At 44.5% G+C, this 19,000-nt stretch overlaps 1 protein-coding gene across 4 annotated transcripts; it reads left to right on the forward strand.

Moving 5' to 3' along the window:
• The first annotated feature begins 255 nt into the window (after positions 1-255).
• On the forward strand, positions 256-18,755 carry LOC101065234 (protein kinase C beta type). Of its 4 annotated transcripts, XR_003891660.1 has the most exons (18): positions 257-840; positions 1,237-1,268; positions 7,713-7,795; positions 8,790-8,901; positions 10,376-10,504; positions 10,824-10,980; positions 11,124-11,258; positions 11,331-11,427; positions 11,516-11,662; positions 11,744-11,917; positions 11,996-12,087; positions 12,439-12,501; positions 12,598-12,736; positions 12,811-12,891; positions 12,975-13,082; positions 13,550-13,690; positions 14,098-14,330; positions 17,371-17,491. XR_003891660.1 is itself a non-coding variant. In XM_011612783.2 (17 exons), the coding sequence occupies exons 1-17, from the start codon at positions 677-679 to the stop codon at positions 17,521-17,523; spliced, it is 2,007 nt and encodes a 668-aa protein (XP_011611085.1). In that variant the 5' UTR covers positions 256-676; the 3' UTR covers positions 17,524-18,755. The 4 variants fall into 4 exon arrangements, 3 of the variants coding, with proteins under 3 accessions (XP_011611085.1, XP_029707065.1, XP_011611084.1); XM_011612783.2 differs by lacking the exon at positions 14,098-14,330 and having other exon boundaries at positions 256-840; positions 17,371-18,755; XM_029851205.1 differs by lacking the exon at positions 14,098-14,330 and having other exon boundaries at positions 256-840; positions 17,374-18,755.
• Positions 18,756-19,000: the final 245 nt, after the last annotated feature.

Raw genomic sequence — 19,000 nt, forward strand, 5'->3', positions numbered from 1 at the left:
GGTCACGTTTCTACCCCTTGTATACATTTACACAAATCAGATTCACCATTAAACGATTTCCTTAGTATGTTGTTAACATTCTTCATAAATCCATACAGTTCTGAATTTACGTACAATAATATAAGAAAATCGGGTAATTGCGCATTGCACTTCTTGTTCCCACCGCTAGAAGCTGCCAAATCTCACACACTGGCCCCACAGTTGTATTCAGGTGTAAGACAATTGCGCAGGAAGGAAGGGGTGGTCTCATTTAACCGCACCTCTTATCATAGGTGATTGTGTACTGGACTTTTGTTGCTGTAAAAAGGAGTGTATCTCAGTAAAGCCCCTGTTTAAACGTGTCGGTGAGCGTGAACGTACCTGTATGTACCTGCACACGTGGAGAGAGAGAGAGAGAGAGAGCCAGAGAGAGGGAGAGAGAGTTACAACACGTTGGAGAGATCGGGGAAGCAAGCGCGCGGCCAGGGGACCCGCCGGAAGAAGCAGTAGCAGCTTCAGCACGAGCTCACCCACAACACATCGGCAGCACGAGCGTCTCCGAGGCGAACAGCGGGGTGGAGAGGCGGAGGAGTAAGGAGGCACATGCACCGCGGCTCGTTCTCCCCCGCTGCCCCCATCGTCTCCGTCGCGCTCTCGTCACCCCTCGATCCCGTCGGACCGCCGCTTCCTCGTTAAGATGGCTGACCCCAACAGCGACGGCGAGCTACCGGAGAGCGCGCGGGGCTTCGCGCGACAGGGAGCCCTCCGCCAGAAGAACGTGCACGAGGTGAAGAACCACAAGTTCATCGCGCGCTTCTTCAAGCAGCCAACCTTCTGCAGCCACTGCACGGACTTCATCTGGTATGTTTGTGTGCGCGCGCGGGCGCGTGTGTCCGTTACACAGGTGATTCACTTGCTGCTGCAGTGGCTCTAATCGGCCCTTTCAGTGTTTCATTCATTACCACCGTCTGGTCTGAAGCGCAGCGTTGCGCCATTTCGACCGTCTTCCACATTGCGACAGCGGCCCCGGGCCTGTCGGGTGGACGCGGTGTCCGCCGCCGCGGCTGCATCGCCCTGACACCCAACCGGAGGTCTGGTGAAGGAATGCAGCTGAAGATGCAGACACGGGGCTGCTGCCGCCTCTGCTGCAGCTGTGCGTGAATGCGTGATTGGATCCCACCGCGTCTGTGTGCGCGCCATTGTCTGTGCCTCCTCCTGAATTCCCCAAATTTCACCTCCCCTGTCTTCTGTCCACAGGGGCTTTGGGAAGCAGGGATTCCAGTGCCAAGGTAAGAGCCCAATCACTGGATCTCTGCCTGTTTGTGGCTTTGTGTGTGCAGATGTTCTGGACATATTACAACATTCCACCCAAGTCCTACAGACTACAGAGAAAGTACTGAAACATGCTCAGGAACTGTATGGTACTCTGAGTTACTATAGTACAACTGCTTTGGCTGTTTACATAATGACATTAACCCTCCCATCTGTCCCTTTATTAAGTATATCCACCAGTTTTTGCCCCAATCCAAGTGGTTCATTTATACTCCCTGTGTAGCTATAGCCAGTCCATGAATGTCTCTGTCCAACTGCAACTTCCATTTACCCTCTGTCCCAATCTAACTCTCAATATTACCTCTGTCTCACAATAACCAGGCCATTTAGCCTCTCTAGTCCACAGTAACCAGTCAATTTAGCCTCTCTGTCTCACAGTAACCAGGCCATTTAGCCTCTTTAGTCCACAATAACCAGGCCATTTAGCCTCTCTGTCCCACAGTAACCAGGCATTTAGCCTCTCTGTCCCACTGTAACCAGGCTATTTAACTTCTATGTCTCAGGAACGCTGTCTCCGTAACCAGACTACTGGTATTTAGCCTCTGTTCCACTGTAACCAGTCTAGCCTCAATGTCTCTGCTGCTGTGCCTGTAGTACATTTAGTAATATAAATATATAAAGTGCCTAGAAACAATTTTGATTGTAACAGATGCTATATAAGTAAAGATTGATTGATTGAATATCTGTTTAAGTCAAGGTAAAGACAAGTACATTAATGTTCATGTGATTTTTGTTACCACCGCCAAAACTGTCTCTGTGAACAAAATGAGTCAGTTATGAAGGAATTCTAAGGAAATTTTCAGGAAATGTTGATAATGGTCCCTGGGAGAGCTCATTAAATGTTGATGGTGTTCTCAATTCCAGAGGGACTTTGAGCTCTGATCTTCTAAAGGCCAAGGCCAAGATCAAAAGCAGAGGTCTTTATCGTAAAGCAACCCACTATCTTGTGAAAACTTGTAGCATGGATGGAGCCTATATGCTATGATACGGGTGTCAGTCACCATATGCGGGGAGGGAACGAGGGCTGTTTTTCTGTAAGTAACTGAATTTGAGTCATTTGAATGAAATAAATTCAGAAGGCAGAGGAGCAACGGAACATCACCTGCTGTGCTGCAGCGGTTTGTTTGTTGTGTTTTAGAGCCGCTGGTCTGATGCATTTGGAGTAACCTGTCGGCTCCCTGGCTGACGGTGTGTTGGTGTTGCAGGCAGGTGTCAACCTGAAAGCAGGTTGTTGCCAACGGCGATAAATGAGTGAGAATACTCGGACGAGGCCCAGGCAGAGGAGTGAGCTGTAAGAGTAGAAGTGTTGGCGGAGTGGCGAAAGCTGAGATGCCAGAAACAAGAGGAAGACTCGACCAGGAAGTCGAGTTTCTCCGGCTGTTGTGAGAGCCCGAGGTCTGATTGTAAGTGTAAAATGGTGGCCGGGTAAGTGGGTGGGTGGGTGGGTGGGTGGGTGTCTAGACACGGACATCTGCACAGTTTTGTAACTGCAGCCAGAGAGAGACGCTATTCTCAGTCACATGCATGTTACAGCCACTGCAGCAAATGCTCTCCTGCTCCTGGTATCACTTCCTCATCCCCGCTCATCGGTCTCAGACTCCCCCAATTGTCATGTGACTGACCTAATGTGAGAAAGTCAGCAGAGTTTCCACGCCATTGCAGAAGCCCTGGCTCAAACTAGTTCCAGGTTGCACAATTTTATTAGCTGCAGAAAGCTGATGTCTGGCTTTTTTCCCCTTAGTTAACAGCTCCGCTGGTGATACGGGAAATGCACTGAGGGGCAGGGAAAATTAACACTTTACACGCTTGAGCGAGCGTACAAATCTGCCCGGACTTCGGTGGCGAGCAAAGCGTGGCGAACGGCATGGGCCAATCGGAGCGCCGCACGGGTAGAGCTGCCGTCAGCTCAGATTTCAGGTCGGGTTTCCAGCCAGTCTTAAAATCTGAAACAGCCTCTTGTGTGAAAAAACCAGTTCAGGAGGGGTTGTGGGTGTGAGTCAGTGGTTTTTGTTCACATCAAAGGCGTGAGTCCATCCGTCAGCCTCACGAAGGAGTGATCTGGGCCCTCGCAGGTTAAACGTGCGACAGTCTCGGCGCCGCCAACCACCACCGCCAGTTTTTCTCTGATGGGAATAAAACACAGACATGCTCCTTTATACAATTAGGGAGTCGGGAGGGGACAACACGGGCTCATGGCCATGAGGAAATGCCAAATTTGCTTGTCTTGTACAGAAATCTGACTAAGGAAAGGCCCCATTATCGCTCAAGAAAAACAACTTCAGATTTTAGCGGTGTTTGAGTTGGAATACAAGATTTTAATCCGTCTCTGCGCAGAGCAGTGCTTTGGTAACAACCCGAATAAGCCTGTAGTCGGATTCAGAGGTTGCCATGGAAACACCGCTTTTCCAGATTATCTGCCGTGTCGATCTCGGATACATTACTGCAACGCGTAAACATCTTCATGGCACCAAACCACCACATGTTTCCTCATGTGCCATAAAATATTCCTGCAATAATATCATCAGACTTCTTACCACAACCAGATTATCACCTTTTAATCAGAATATATGATGTCTGTTTTGGCTGTCAGCACATTTTCAAAACCCCATTTTCACTGTGTGGACAAGATATGACCTTATATGTTAACAACGGAAGTGAATATAGAGGGTGGTTAAATTGTGCTTCAGCATCATTAGACATCCAAAATAAAACGGTGTAACGGTGTAAAAAAAAAGCTCTCACATCACAAAAGAACTTGCTTAGATTTCCTAAGAAACGAAAGCATTTTGAAGAATAAGACATTTACTCTTATGTTTGTGGCCCGAACCCTATCAAGATCAGCCGTTCCGACCCGGCTGGTTTGGATCAGATGTTGGACCGGGTGTAACCCAGACTACACAAGGTTTTGGTTGACAAGAATCTTGGTTAATTAGCATTTTATCTTGGCTCTGAATTACTCCAGATTGCAGATACAAGTTCAATTGTTGCCCAAAAGCTTAATCCAAACCACACATTTAGTCCATTTTTACGGCTTTGGAGGTTCAAACAGGGAGAACGTGCAGAATTGTTCTGTTAAAGTGAGAGGCGACTGAATGTAAGGGAGGCGCTTCGTAGCCATCGGCTCGCTCTGATTGTGAGGAATGCCGGACATCATGCACAGGCTTGTTTTGATGTGAGTGTTATTCTTGTGAAGCGGGAGTCTTCAGTGCCTGATGGGTGTGTTAGAATACCTGTTCTGCTGCCCTTTGCCCTGCTTCTCCTCATTTATTTGTCTGTTTTTTTCTCTTTCAAAATGGATCTTTTGCACCAAGATCAAGTCGTTACCAAATTAGCCTCGGCGCCAACCAGAGTCCCAGTTTGTAATGGGAGATATGAATTGTTTCTGTGCTTGAAGAGGAAGAATCCTAGACACAAAGTGGGTCGTGGCCCCCTCTGTGACTGCAGGGGAGAGCGCTGTCAGGCGAGTCGGTCCTCGGCCTGTGCCCAGCGGTCCCTGTCTCCCTCACAGTGAATTTTAAAGCTGACAGATTGTTCCCTTGTGAAAATGGCGGATGTGATGACGGATGACTGTGTGGTAATGCTGCACAGTAAATGAGAAGGAATCAACCGGCCACTATGCACTCGCCCATCAGGTCAGCCTGCTTTACAGGACTAGTTATCATCTCATCCATCAACTTTTGGCATCTGAACAAATTTGATAGCGACAGAATGCTGCAGCACTTTAGCTTTTATTCGGCCGCGCTGCTGTACGAGTCGGTTACAAACGAACAGGCTCGCAGGAAATGAGTCAGTGGATTTAAAGCTGTTCTGTGAAAGAATGTGGCCCCATTTGTTTTTAGAACTCTGGACTCACTTTCTGTGGATAGATGATGCCAAAGTAAGAATAAAGAGAGTAAGAAGCAGATGAAATGGCTCCTGTGATGGCGTGGACACGTTTAAAGTGGCTGCATGAAGCATTTCAGCCATTTTAAATGTTTCTCATTCTTTTTTACCCACACATGTGGGGCATAAATAAATCACATCAATTTCTTTTACTTGTATATGAAAGTGGCCGTTTGTCTGCGCTTACCCGTTGGTTGCCATGGCAACATACACTCTGTCAATTAAACTGATCCTCCAAATATACTAAAAGAAGGATACAAGTCATTAAAAAAGAACAGTCTTCAGTTATTAATAATGGAAAGTGGAGCGCGGATAATTAATTGGATAAAGAAACGTAAGTGGCAGCTATAATTACCTCAGTGATGGTTCCAATGAGACAAACGTGGCGATAGTTAAGCTACATTTACACATACGCCGCGTCTTTTAGTTGATTATCAAATTTGGGAAGGAATGTGACGGAATTAACTCGTCAGCATTGGGCTGGAACTTTCTCGCATTGGTCAGAATTATCTGCAGCTTCAGGATGAACCTGCTCGGGAAGAAGCTGCTAAAATCCAGGCATCTTAATCCACAAAATGGGGTTTCTACCGTCTGGAGGACGCCTTGCCTGCTTTCAACGTGACTTTGGAGAGACGGTGGTGGTCCAACACAGGAGAAATGGTGAAGGGGTGGTTTTATTATCAGGGTTTTGGAATGACCTTCTGCTTCTGAGAGAGGACGTCGTGTCCCAGCTGCGCTTCTGTGTTCACTGACTTTAACAGTGGTGTCGGCTGTTCCGGGGGCTTGTATTTCACCTCGGCCGCCGCGCGATCAATAGCTGTAGCTGCAGTCAAGGACCCTGATTAGATGAAGTGATTTGATCCACTAAATCAGGTGTTGCAGCGTGCTAACAGGACTGTTGGGGAAGAATCAAACGCTGGAGAATCGTCGGCGGGACCCGTTCATCTGGGCCCAAACGCCGGTTACAGCACATCCATCTGTCGCCTGTTAATCATCCAGAATGCGCCGGACTCGCTGATGCGCCCGTCGAAAGTGTCATCCTGCTGTCGTTCTGGTGCTTCCTCCATTCCGCCAATTTGCTGTGATTTGTTGCCTTCGCTGCCTGTCAGAGCAAACCGGGTGGTGCGTAGACTCCGCCGGTAGGGCTCAGCCTGGTCGCTAGGCAACAGAGCTGAGACCTCCTCAGCAGGTCACTGGGCCTGTCTTTCAGCAGTGCGTGCTTGCGTGCATGTGTGTGTGTGTGTGTGTGTAAAATAGAAGAGATTTATGAACAACACTGGGCCATGTCTGCATCATTCACTGCTGCTGCCTCTCTGACACGCTGTCAACACACACACACGTGAATTCTCCACCCCCTCACACTGCTTCGGACCCAGCTGTGCCCCTCGTTCCACCCTGCCCACACACACACTCGCACACATGCGCGTGTCATTCTTCGGTCTTTCTTTCCCTCTCATTCTCTTCTTTTGCTGTCGTCGATCAGTTCAGACTGACAGATTTCCAGCAGAATTAAACCACTTTCCATTTTTGCACCTCTTGAGGTGTGTGGGGTTTGTTCTGTAAATATGCACGCACGCACGAGCGGAGAGGAACATTGTGCTGCTTAACGACTGCAGGAGGAACCCGCAGAAGAGCAGCCGGATCCCACACAGCCTCATGTAAATGTAATGAATGTGAATAATTAAGATTAAACCAGAGAGTAATGTGTGTGTGGGGCCATGGTTGTCTTTTTGTTTGATTGTTTCAAATTGACTGAAACCAGATGTCTTTGTTTGATATATAGTTAATACTGTTTTTATATGAAACTTCTTTAAAACATGCACACGCACAAAGGCTATTTTTGTTACTTCATTTGACTGTTTCAGTACAGTCATAATCTGACAACGCGTCCAGAAGGGTGGTTTTTTGTCATCCTGTTGCTGCATTGATTGGGTCTAAAATAGAATTGCTAAATCCCCTTAAGCTTTAGGGTGGAATTATTTAGGTATATATGAACAATTTACATCAATTTAAATCAACATTATTTTAAAATTTGAGTTTAGGTTAATCAAACTGCCAATAATTGACAACCTGATCAGAGTTGAGTCGAGTTTCTACAGATTTTGTTCGGGAAAATGTAGAAAACATCGTCTCTGTTTTAGTTGATAGCTAACATGCTAAATTAGGCTAAAGATTTTCATCTTGATTTATTTTCAGCCACTCAGCCATGATTTTTCTCTTTGCGTTGAATCAGCAGGTTGCGCTCCTGCTGCCATTTGGAGTTGCCTCTGTGGGAAGTTTCCTGTGCTGAAGTGATTAATGTGTTGATGAGAGATCCCACCATGCAGGAGGCGTTAAATATAAAAATCGTCACAGCAAAAAAAAACCAACCCAAAACACTGAACATTGACGTCAGCAGTCCAGCAGGAGCCAGCATGAATGGAGATGATTTCTATATTGTGTGATGACTAATGCCACTGAATTAGCATTTATTCAACCTATTCATGATAAATATTCTCTCTCCTTTCACATCCCTGCAGTTTGCTGTTTTGTGGTCCACAAGCGCTGTCATGAGTTTGTCACCTTCTCCTGTCCGGGGGCCGATAAGGGACCTGCCTCTGATGTGAGTAACGAAAGCAAAGCATCCAGACAAAGTCAACTCAATCTGCAACGTCTGCTTATCTGACAAAACATGGAACCCATTTTAATAATCATCCATCACGTGATTTCAATATCAAATGAATGTTATGATCGATCAACTGAGGCAACTGGCAACGATACCACCTGCGAACACTAGAGGGAGACAATATGCCTTAGGACGCTTCAGCAGAAGAGATTTTTCGTCTACAGCAAGTTCTGAAGGTTGTGGCAGTGTTTGCATTTTCTGCATTGGCACAGAAACGCACTCGGTTAACCTCTCGCCCCTCTATTGATGAGCTGTCGGCTCTGAATTACAATGAGATGTGCCATTAAGGAGGAAATGCACTGCGTGGCAGCCTCAGGTTAATGAGTCACAATGTCTAGCTTGCTCTCGTGCAAACTCGCCCTCTGTGAGTTGGCAGGGTTTTCAAAAGCTGTTTGACCGATATTACTCTGTAACCCATTTTTATTACATCAGACCTGTTTATTTTTTCCTAGCTCTAATCAGTCCCCAGGCTTAATTAGATCTCTTGAGTTTGGGGATTTTTAATGTTCCCTTTCTCTTTAGTGTTGGTGTGTAATTCTGGTCTGGGGGCTTTTTTCATGGTTTTAGCATGTGGCCCACTTGTTGCATGACTGCATCACATTAATGTTTTTGATTATTTTTGCTGCAAGGGGGGTTCCAGCATTTCCCTGCCAAAAGAACCACAATAAATACTGCTGATGTGACTTTACCTCTACTTTATTGTGGTCTTGTAATCTGAGAATAGTGATTTTAATTTTCCCATGAAGTTTGTCTTGTGTAGTACTAGTTGTTACATCTGCAGAACTTATTTAGTTATTTTGGACTTGTCCACCAAAGTGATACTTTCAAATGTTGTCAGGCAGGTGTAGATTCGGGAATATTGCTGAAGTAACAGTTTCCATAACGGTTAAACACGGCATCATTAACTTTTTCCAACTTTTTATTGTTGAAGGATCCTCGCAGCAAGCACAAGTTTAAGGTCCACACGTACTCCAGCCCGACCTTCTGTGACCACTGTGGCTCGCTCCTCTACGGGCTGATACACCAGGGCATGAAATGCGACCGTATGTCCATCACACAACATTCACGCTGTATTATAGAATGTGGCACAAATTAAATCATTTCTGTGTTAGCTAATTCCACAGAAGTATTGTGTTCACAAGGCTTTAACAGGTTAGGACAATGAGGCACTTTTTTTTTTTTTGGTAATAAGTTGTTAAAAAAATACAGCCACTTCTGCTGAACCTATAAAAGAATTCACAACTGAGGCTGCAGTTTCCGAGCTTTAGCTTCTTGGTTATTTGTAAAACCCACAACTTCCTTTTCAGCTGCTGCAGTCTGACATTCAACACACACATATGCACAGTTTGCAACTGATCCATCAATTGCGGAAATTATAGTAGCACTTTTAAACGCGATTAAAAGACAATGCAGTGCTAATTGTTTTATTATCGTGTAATGATGCAAATATTTGATTTACCGAGGCTAAGTCTAACTGCTTAAAACAATGGTATTCTTGAATGTGGTTGTATGTTAGTCAAGCACAAATGCTCAAGTGTGTCATTACGACAAACTGACACAGTTTGTCGTAATGACACACTTGTCACATTATAAAGACAATGATTTTATAAACATACTGTTATAACAGTATTCCCATGTCATTAGAGGCCAAACAGGAAGTGGATTCCACACATGTCTCCTGCCAGCCAGTTCCTTCGGAGTTAATTTGTGGTTTTTTTTTTACAAAGCTATGTTTAGACGTGCATAAAAAAAATAATCCAGGATCCTCCTGTTCTTGTAAATATTTCAACAGTTTCTTTACCACAATTAAAAAAGGTGTTTAGAGAAACAGAAATGACAGGAAGTTCATGTTGATGGATCTCGGGCTAATAACTCAACTGAGCCTGCTTCAAGTTTATTTAACTTAACAATTACAAAATATGAGAATTCTGTCATCCATATTCAATATCCTTTGCAAGTTATGAGATTTTTTGTCATGCCACTTGTCCAGTCAGTGAAGTTTAAGGACAATGCATGTGAGAGAGGCCAAAATGCTCTTTTACAGAGACAAAAATGAATGAACGAATGAATAAATAAATAATAAACCATCGTCTCTGTGCAGTAGGCCTGTCTGCCACCTAGTGGGCACATTGTGGTATTACACAGCGATTGCCTTGCAACTTCCCACATGTGCGTTTTCCTGATTTTACTTTGCAGTGCAGCTTCACTCATTGCATAGTAAGATGTATGGATTTTGCTTTTTTTCATTCTAAAGATTTAAAGACCTATTGCTTCACATCTGGATGCAGGGAGATGGGGCTGCAGGTTACATAACGCATCTCCAATTATGCAGGACAAAAAAACAATTATCATGAGGGTTTTGGAGTGAACACTAACTGTGAGAGACAATAGGGGGAAGTCTGAACATTATTTATTTGGGCATAGAAAGCTGGATAGAAATCAGGTTGAACCATTGCAGAAATCACATAATTGGGATTTTAAGATAATTAAACATCTACTTGTGTTTTTGTGCTCTAGACTGTATGATGAACATCCACAAGAGGTGTGTGGCCAACGTCCCGAGTCTGTGTGGGACTGATCACACCGAGAGGAGAGGCCGCATCCAAATCTCTGCCCAGATCACCAATGACACTCTCGCCGTCACCAGTGAGTCTCTCTCTTTATTCTCTAAACCTGGAAAGTCCATTAGTTGATCAATGAGCCAATGATTGGCCCACATTGCCACTGTGACATAAGTCCACGTGCGTCTCCCCCCAACTCTCTGTCCGACAGCTGGAGTGGATCGATTATGGAACAGAAACTAAAAAGTGGTTAAGTGTTGTCAAATTTAGCCGGAGTAATTTAGGACATGCTGGAACATGAGCAACATTTCACATCCTCCCGTCCTCTACAAAAGGACAAAACCCCACATTTTAACATCAAACAGCATTTTAAAGGGCATTTCTTGTCTGCTATCACTTCGCAGTCAAAGAAGCGAAGAACCTGGTGCCCATGGACCCCAATGGCCTGTCAGACCCCTACGTCAAGCTCAAACTGATCCCAGATCCCAAGAGTGAGAGCAAGCAGAAGACCAAGACCATCAAATGTTGCCTCAATCCTGTCTGGAATGAAAGCTTCACCTTGTAAGGCATTCATGTCCTGCAGCTACAGACCTTTTGAAGTAAAATCGTACATAAAATGAACTCAAGTTTAAATGCAACCACCTTTTCTTATTGGGTGAATATCTGGAGTTGAGTTTCCATTTACCTTAAGATACAATTTGCAGCAACCTGAAAGAAAGCGACAAGGACCGCCGCCTGTCAGTAGAGGTTTGGGACTGGGATCTCACCAGCAGGAACGACTTCATGGGGTCACTCTCCTTTGGGATATCGGAGCTGCAGAAACAAGGAGTGGACGGATGGTAAGACGTATTTATTCTGATCATAATACTGGATTAGGTTCAGCATTGGTCTGTTTTTCTCCTCCTTTGAAGGTATAAACTGTTGTCCCAGGAGGAAGGGGAATACTTCAATGTTCCTGTTCAGCCAGATGGAGAAGATGGGAATGAAGAGCTGCGACAGAAGTTTGAGGTGAGCTCACCCGAATGAGCGTCGGATTTTATTTTGCTTGCTTTAGGGGTTGGTTGTCACACATTTGCTTCATTTCTTCTCAATCCAGCGAGCGAGAGTAGGCCCAGGAAAGCCCACAGACTCTTCCTCCTCCTCCTCCTCAGTGTGCAAGTATGACAGTAATGGCAACCAGGACCGGGTCAAGCTCTCAGACTTCAACTTTATCATGGTTTTAGGAAAAGGCAGCTTTGGCAAGGTGAGGCACGCCATCTTTAGCGACCAGGTCAAAAACCAGCGAGCCGAAACGCCAACCGGGACTCTTGTTGATACCTTTCAGGTGATGCTGGCTGAGAGGAAAGGCACCGACGAACTGTACGCCATTAAAATCCTGAAGAAGGACGTGGTGATCCAGGATGATGACGTGGAGTGCACCATGGTTGAGAAGAGGGTGCTGGCTCTGGCGGGGAAACCGCCCTTCCTCACGCAGCTGCACTCCTGCTTCCAGACCATGGTAGCGCACCTCGCCTCTCCGTCCTAATTTAAGGAAAAACTCACGTTTTTCTCATGCTTCACCGTCTCTGTCTTCCAGGATCGATTGTATTTCGTGATGGAGTACATCAATGGAGGAGACCTGATGTATCAGATCCAACAGGTTGGGAAGTTTAAGGAGCCTCATGCTGTGTAAGTACAGTCACAAGGTTAAATGATTGATTTTAGCACCCGGGCAGCATTTGCCATGGATTATCGATTAGTGTGAACCAACTTACAAGTCAGATGGCAGTCAAATTGAACAATCATTTTTAGGGAGCACTTAAAAGACTCACTGAGGTATAACGCAGAAGAAGAGTGATCAAAAGAAATGAAACTGGTCAAAACTGGAATTAAGTAACTAAAAGTGGGCTTTTCATTAAAGGTTCTGAGACCGTGATGACGAGTTCAAGGACGAATAAATTTGCCTGAATAAATTTTCGGAATGTCGGGTAATTGTGCCATTTATATTAATGCTGTTCCAAAATGACATTGGTATTTCAGGTTCTATGCTGCAGAGATCGCCATCGGACTCTTCTTCTTACATTCCAAGGGCATCGTGTATCGGTCAGTTTGTTTGTGAATTGGCAGCTGTCCACATGTGCAGGTTGCCACAGCGACAGGATGAGAAACAGCCACATACGTGTGTGTTTTTGCTCTCAGGGACCTGAAGCTGGACAACGTGATGCTGGACTCCGAAGGGCACATAAAGATAGCTGACTTCGGCATGTGCAAAGAAAACATGCTCGACGGGGTCACCACGAAAACCTTCTGTGGAACGCCGGACTACATCGCTCCTGAGGTGCGTTCAGCCAGCTCTTTATTTCATTTATACCTTTTAAATGGTCTTCCTGACCTGACCTTGGTGTCTCGTAGATCATAGCTTACCAGCCTTATGGGAAGTCTGTGGACTGGTGGGCTTTTGGAGTGCTGCTCTATGAGATGCTTGCCGGACAGGTTTGTACGCATTGCCCAGATCTATCCACGAAGGTCAGATCATTCTGAGTCAAACCAGATGAAGTGTGTTTGTGCCTCCGCAGCCGCCTTTTGACGGGGAGGACGAGGATGAGCTCTTCCAGTCAATCATGGAGCACCATGTCTCCTACCCCAAATCCATGTCCAAAGAGGCTGTTGCCATCTGCAAGGGGGTGAGAACAAAAGACCGCCTTTAACCTTCTTCTATGATGCTGGCTTATATTACACTAACAGGGAAAGTGTAAAAATATGGCAGGAAATTGCAGCCGGCACAGGCAGTTCCAGCACTAAAAATAACTTTGGGGGGTAAAAAAAAAGACACTGCAGGAAAGCTGAGCAAGGATCTATCTGTTACTATGGTGACAGATTTTAGGGCCCAGAGATGACAGTGGTGCAGTAACAATCTCAGTTGGACCTGATAGACTATAGGCTGTTTAGAATTGTGCAGCCATAGCCCAGACAGGACATTCTTCTGCCAGTCCTTATTAGCTGAATTATTCAGCATTATATCACATAACTGGATTTGGATTCAACCCCTCTTTGTTTCTGTCTTTCCATTGAGAGATACTAAAGTGTATTTTCTACCAGAGGGATGAACAGTAGACTACAGTGTCACCTCGTGTCTGTGTGTGGTTTTTAGCTCATGACCAAACATCCAGGTAAGCGTCTGGGCTGTGGTCCAGAAGGGGAGAGGGACATCAAGGAGCACGCCTTCTTCCGCTATATAGACTGGGAAAAACTGCAGAACAAAGAGGTCCAGCCTCCTTTCAAACCCAAAGCTGTGAGTGTATTCATCACTGACACACACACGCAGACACGCGCACACTCGCGCTCTCTCACTGTAGTCACAATAAGAATATGTGGGAGGTAAGTGTTAGTGTAGCTCGCTCATCCACCATAACCTGCCATTGCTCACTAGACTCACAAATGCTGACCTGTCACTTGTGAGTGTAGTAATGATGGATGCTGAGATATCATTGGCTTTCATATGGACCAATGGAAATCCACAGTCTCGGCTGTGACTGATTTGATTGGTTGGTTTTAGTTGTCTTTCTCTTTTTTTCCTCTTTGTTTGTTTGGTGTCCATTTTTTCTCGACATCCCTCGCTCCATCATATTCACGCCATCCTCTCCCCACCCCTCTCTCTTTCTCCATCTCTCTCTCTCTCTCTTTCTCTCTCCACCGCAGTGTGGGCGTGACGCTGAGAACTTTGATCGCTTTTTCACACGCCACCCCCCAGAGCTGACCCCCCCAGATCAGGAGCTTATAGCCAACCTGGACCAGGAAGAATTCCAAGGCTTCTCATTTGTTAACCCTGAGTACCCTCACTCAATTCACTGACCCCGTCTGTTACACATAACACTGGGCTGCACTAGAAAACCCACAACTGACAATGTCACTCCCAGTGTTTATCCCACAAGGTAAAATTCAAAAGGAATTGTTCAACATTTTGGGAAAAAAATGTGCTTATTTGCTTTGTTTAACAAACGTTAATCAAAATGACTGATGTATGTGCCCAAATTAGAGCTGGAGCGAGGAGCAAAGCACTAATTTATGGAGGTTAGTGAAGAGTACGACTGTCTGCACTGTCGTTAACCGCTGAAAAACCGTTAAAGATCAGCCTGCTCGCCATTGTACCTGCAGAACATCAGCATACTATGATTTTGTCGGTGTTGTTAAATATTGTATATCGTCATATTGTTTTAGCATGATGTTTCCTAGAAGAAGCATGCTAACAGATGAGCAGACTCTTGTGTGGCGACCACCCCTAAATATCTTTGCCATTAGCACATATCATTTTTACATCTTCAGAGCCTTTACTGGATCAAATGAAACATTCTGTCGCCTTATCTTTACTGACACTGACTGAAGTGACAGTTGCTGTAATTCAAATAAGCAAACTTGAGTCAAATAAGTGCATTTTCTCTCAAAATGCTTTCAGTAAGTATTTCATTGGTGTTTACCTGTAAATCCTGTCTGCCGCCCAAATGCTAAAAGCGTGGAGAGGACGTCAGATACTCGTGTGGGAAGCTCCCAGTAGAGGACTCACTTTCAGCAGTGACACTTGGTTTCGTCTTACTTTGGTTTAGCATGTGATGACACCCTGCTGCTCTCATATTGGCTCGTTTAGCTATGTTTCTATCTTTAGCGTAGAAATCCTCCTCCTGAACGCTGCCCACAGCAGCTGAACGTGCTCTGTATCTGTGTCACCCTTCCTGTAATTGCATATTGACACAATGTCCTGGCGGTAATATCGATGAGTATACTATACATATTGGTAACATACATACGGTGTAAGTTCAAACTGACCAATGGCTTTGTTATGGTTGTTTGACTATGGATCAGTTTACTAATGTTGACCTTATTTGTTTATAGGACCAAATACTTCAGTCTCTCTTCAATCAGTGTTGTGGTGAGCTTATCTGAAAACACCTTGCTGCTTTGATTTGTTTTTTAATGATCAGTCAGAGAGTAGAGGTCTTAGTCCCCATGCAGTCTGCAAGTGTGTACTGTAAGTGATCATTGAGGTCGCGACCTTTGCCTGAAAAGTCTTGACTTTTCTCCTCATGCATTACTGAAGTCAGTTTCCTGGTTACACTGTGTTTCTAATGAGAGGACACTGTTTCCTGGCTAGTAACGAAGCTAATTAGGGATTTTGAACATATACAGTCCTTGAGTTATGTGAAACTGGTGGATAGATGATTAAAAAAAAAAGTCCAAAAGTGCCAAAAAAAAAGCTTCAGAATCACTAGTATGTGGAGAGCTGCGTAACTGTGATGATGGACAGCCATCTCGTGCCATTTTGCAGTATAATAATTAGAATATGCACTATCACTTTATCTGTTCTACAACAAGACAACCTTGGAAATGTCCATGTGTGGAATAAAATGTCTGAGATTCTGTTTTCCTCTGAGGCAGGGTGTGTACTCTTGTGACTGTAATGATGCAGGTTGTGTCAAATCTTGATCTTTGAGCCCGTATCCAAGCAGCAGGTTTGGTTCTATTACACGACAATAACTCTCCCAGGTGACAAATGGTGGTGGCAACAATACAAGGGATGTAACGGAGCGATTAAAAAATATGTATATCCAGGTCTCTATTGGAGTTATTTAGAAAAGATGCTCTGATGAGAGCTGCTTTAGTGGATTATGTAACTGTGCTGTATGAATGATATTATACTCACTGGTGCCTACCAGACTCCCTCTACTGTGTCTGCTTCGTCACTTCACTGAGATGGTATCAGAAGTCATTTAAATAATTGGTACACTCATATTTTCTTTTTGTTGTTGAGACCTAGACATTAACGTTAGTATTTCTGGTAGCTTCAGTAAGGTGATGCTAGCATAGCTTAGCGTAAAAGAAGCGAGGATTGGGGGAGAAACCCAACGTTACTGAAGCTGAGTATTTAACCTGGATTGTTTTGCATATAGCAATGAAAAAATTCAATAAAATATATCAGTGGTGTTAGATATTTGTGCGTTTGACTGTCTCTTATAGCACCATTGATGCTAAGCTACACAGTTACCATTACTGTATTCTCAAATTCCACAATCGGTGAACAGCTTCTGCTTGCTGATGTTTGCTGCAGAATCTTTTAGCAATCTGTCATATTCAACCAATTTATTGAATTCCATCCTGGAACAAATGTACACTTAAGAGGTGGCGGGGGGGGTCTGTGGTGCATTCATGGACACGTGGTAGACATGTGAAGAATTTTCAGCCCCTCCTCTTTGTCATCGGGAAGCCCTGTGATGGGACAAAAATCAGGAGGTAGGAAATGAAATGCTCTGTGTGTGTGTGGTACATGTGTGTCACCTTGGGGCTCACTGCTTCACCCCTCCCCGTGTGTGAGAATCTTTCTGGATGTGGTTTTGGATCTGTGCCAGACTATTTCCCCCCTCTCCCATTGGAGCTTGTGTCTCGGCTCTTCTGTGCTGTTCAAATGTCGGGTGATCTGCTCTCATCTTTTGGCTGTTCCTCGGGTCCGTCAGCAGGATGTCTCGTTTATTGATGTTGCCCCGCTTCCCTCTGTCCTGTTCAAGTGTAAGATGTGTGTTTTGCTGTGTGGTTGTGGTGTCATTGAAGAACTGATTAGTTAAAAAAAGTGATTTTACACCACAAAAGCCACAGTTAGTCTTCAGATATCCCACAGCTTCCAAACAACAAACTTTTAGTCACTGTCACACATCAGACTACTATGGTTTATATAAATTTAACTTCAGAATTCATTAGAATGATAATAATGCTTCACAAAGTTATCTTAACGTTTATTTGTTTTCTACGTGACATCCCATTGCTGCTTGCTTGGATGGTGACTTTCTCCTTTGCAGACCTCTAAAACTGTCTTCCTCCCTCATTTTGTTCGTTGTTAATTTTCCCGTTGACAGATTGACATTTTTAGATACTTATTGGAAGTCTGCTCTCTTTGGTGTTTGACTCTCGGTGTTCTCTTTGCGGCAGAAGTCTCGCCGCGACGTTGGAAACTTTGACAAGGAGTTCACCAAGATGGCGGTGGAGCTGACACCGACAGACAAACTCTTCATCATGAACCTGGACCAGAACGAGTTCCAAGGCTTCTCTTACACCAATCCCGAGTTCATCATTCAAGTCTGAGGTGTTCACCAGAGAACTGGCTCTGGCCCCCCTACATTCATGAACGCTCATCCAGTATCCCATCACACATACTCGTACCGTCTCAGGCGTCAGCAGCCTCTAAAATGGACAACAGCTACTCAACATACACCCACAGACATAATCTCTAAATGTGGCTTCAGATGCTGGTTTCTCAGCGGGACCAGTCTGACCAGTGGTTAGACCAGCAACAGCAAGCAAGTCGGCACGTCCACAAGGGATTCAGTCTGGAGAAGAAAGTGTAGTCGTGTGTACATGCTCAGCAGATTGACAACAGTGTTTGTTTACTTTTCATCTCTTCGACCTCTAAAAGACATTCACACCCTGAACATTCCATCATCAATAAGTCATGAATTTGCTCACACGTGTCTGCAGGAGCAGCTGGAAAAATTCCAGATGAACTGATGTCGTCCTGCCTGATACAGTCCTGACCTTGGTCTTACGAGATTCTTGTCTTCCAAATGACACACAAAAAAATAGACAACTATTCCCAAGACGCCTGTCAGACTGTGATATTCAACAGTCTTTATTTAACCACCTGTTTCTATGGCACTGTGTGTGCGGTGGGTTAGTGCTGTGTAGGCCTATACAGTCTTTGTGGTCCAGCTCTTCTATGCATGCCATATTTGTGGTACAGTAGTTTCTTTCAATTTGCTTTTGACACGGAGGAGAAGCTGAACTGAGGCGGCGAGTGTATCTGCTAATGGAGGGAACAGTAGGCACTGAGATCCTCTGAAAGGAACATATATATTAGATGTAATCAACTCTGTATGACTTGTGTTACAGTGTTTGTGTAAATAAGAATGACTTAGAAGTGGATTTGGTGTTGTAAGCTGTGTCCCCCTCTGCACTTTAACCCTGCCAGCAGTCATGTCTGTTTTAACTTTATGTTCACAATTCATTTCTTCCATCTCCTCTTCCTCTTCTCCTCTCCTGAAAACTTAATTTAGCCTCTTCTCTTCCCCTACTCCCACCTTGCACCTATTTTTTCAATGTAAGGAGAGGTCGCTTGGAACTTTCTTTTTTTTAAAAAGGATGACGGGAGAATAAAATGTTTACTATGCAAAATGCAGGAGAAGAGGATGAGGACCAAAGTGGATGTTTTATAAATGAACCTGATGGGATTGTGTACCAAGAAAATATACATCATTTGCATGTGCTGCAAACGTTGAAAGTATATCTACATTAAAGTGAATTATTATAAAAACATTTAATTCTTTGTTTTACTGGCAGGACTTCTGCTATGACAACTTGGTGGTCTACATGTGTATATTTATTTTTGCACCTGGACACAGATTTTGAATCCAATAAAAGGCCAGACAGCTGCAGGGCCGTACATAAAGGGGACTATATGAAAGCATTTAAGCTAACTGCTACTGTCCATACTGTATATTGCTTCATTTGATTAGTAAACAGTCTGATACATAAAGTAAATGTGTTCTTGCTATATAGAGATTTG

Source organism: Takifugu rubripes, chromosome 17 (genome assembly GCF_901000725.2).
Source record: "Takifugu rubripes chromosome 17, fTakRub1.2, whole genome shotgun sequence".
Lineage (NCBI taxonomy): Eukaryota > Metazoa > Chordata > Actinopteri > Tetraodontiformes > Tetraodontidae > Takifugu > Takifugu rubripes.

Bases quoted from the DNA above. Each gene is read 5' to 3' on its own strand.
- LOC101065234 (XM_011612783.2), top strand. From the start codon at position 677: ATGGCTGACCCCAACAGCGACGGCGAGCTACCGGAGAGCGCGCGGGGC. The intron at 11,259-11,330 runs GTAAGACGTATT...CCTCCTTTGAAG, and splicing joins AAACAAGGAGTGGACGGATG to GTATAAACTGTTGTCCCAGG. The intron at 12,088-12,438 runs GTAAGTACAGTC...TTGGTATTTCAG, and splicing joins TTTAAGGAGCCTCATGCTGT to GTTCTATGCTGCAGAGATCG.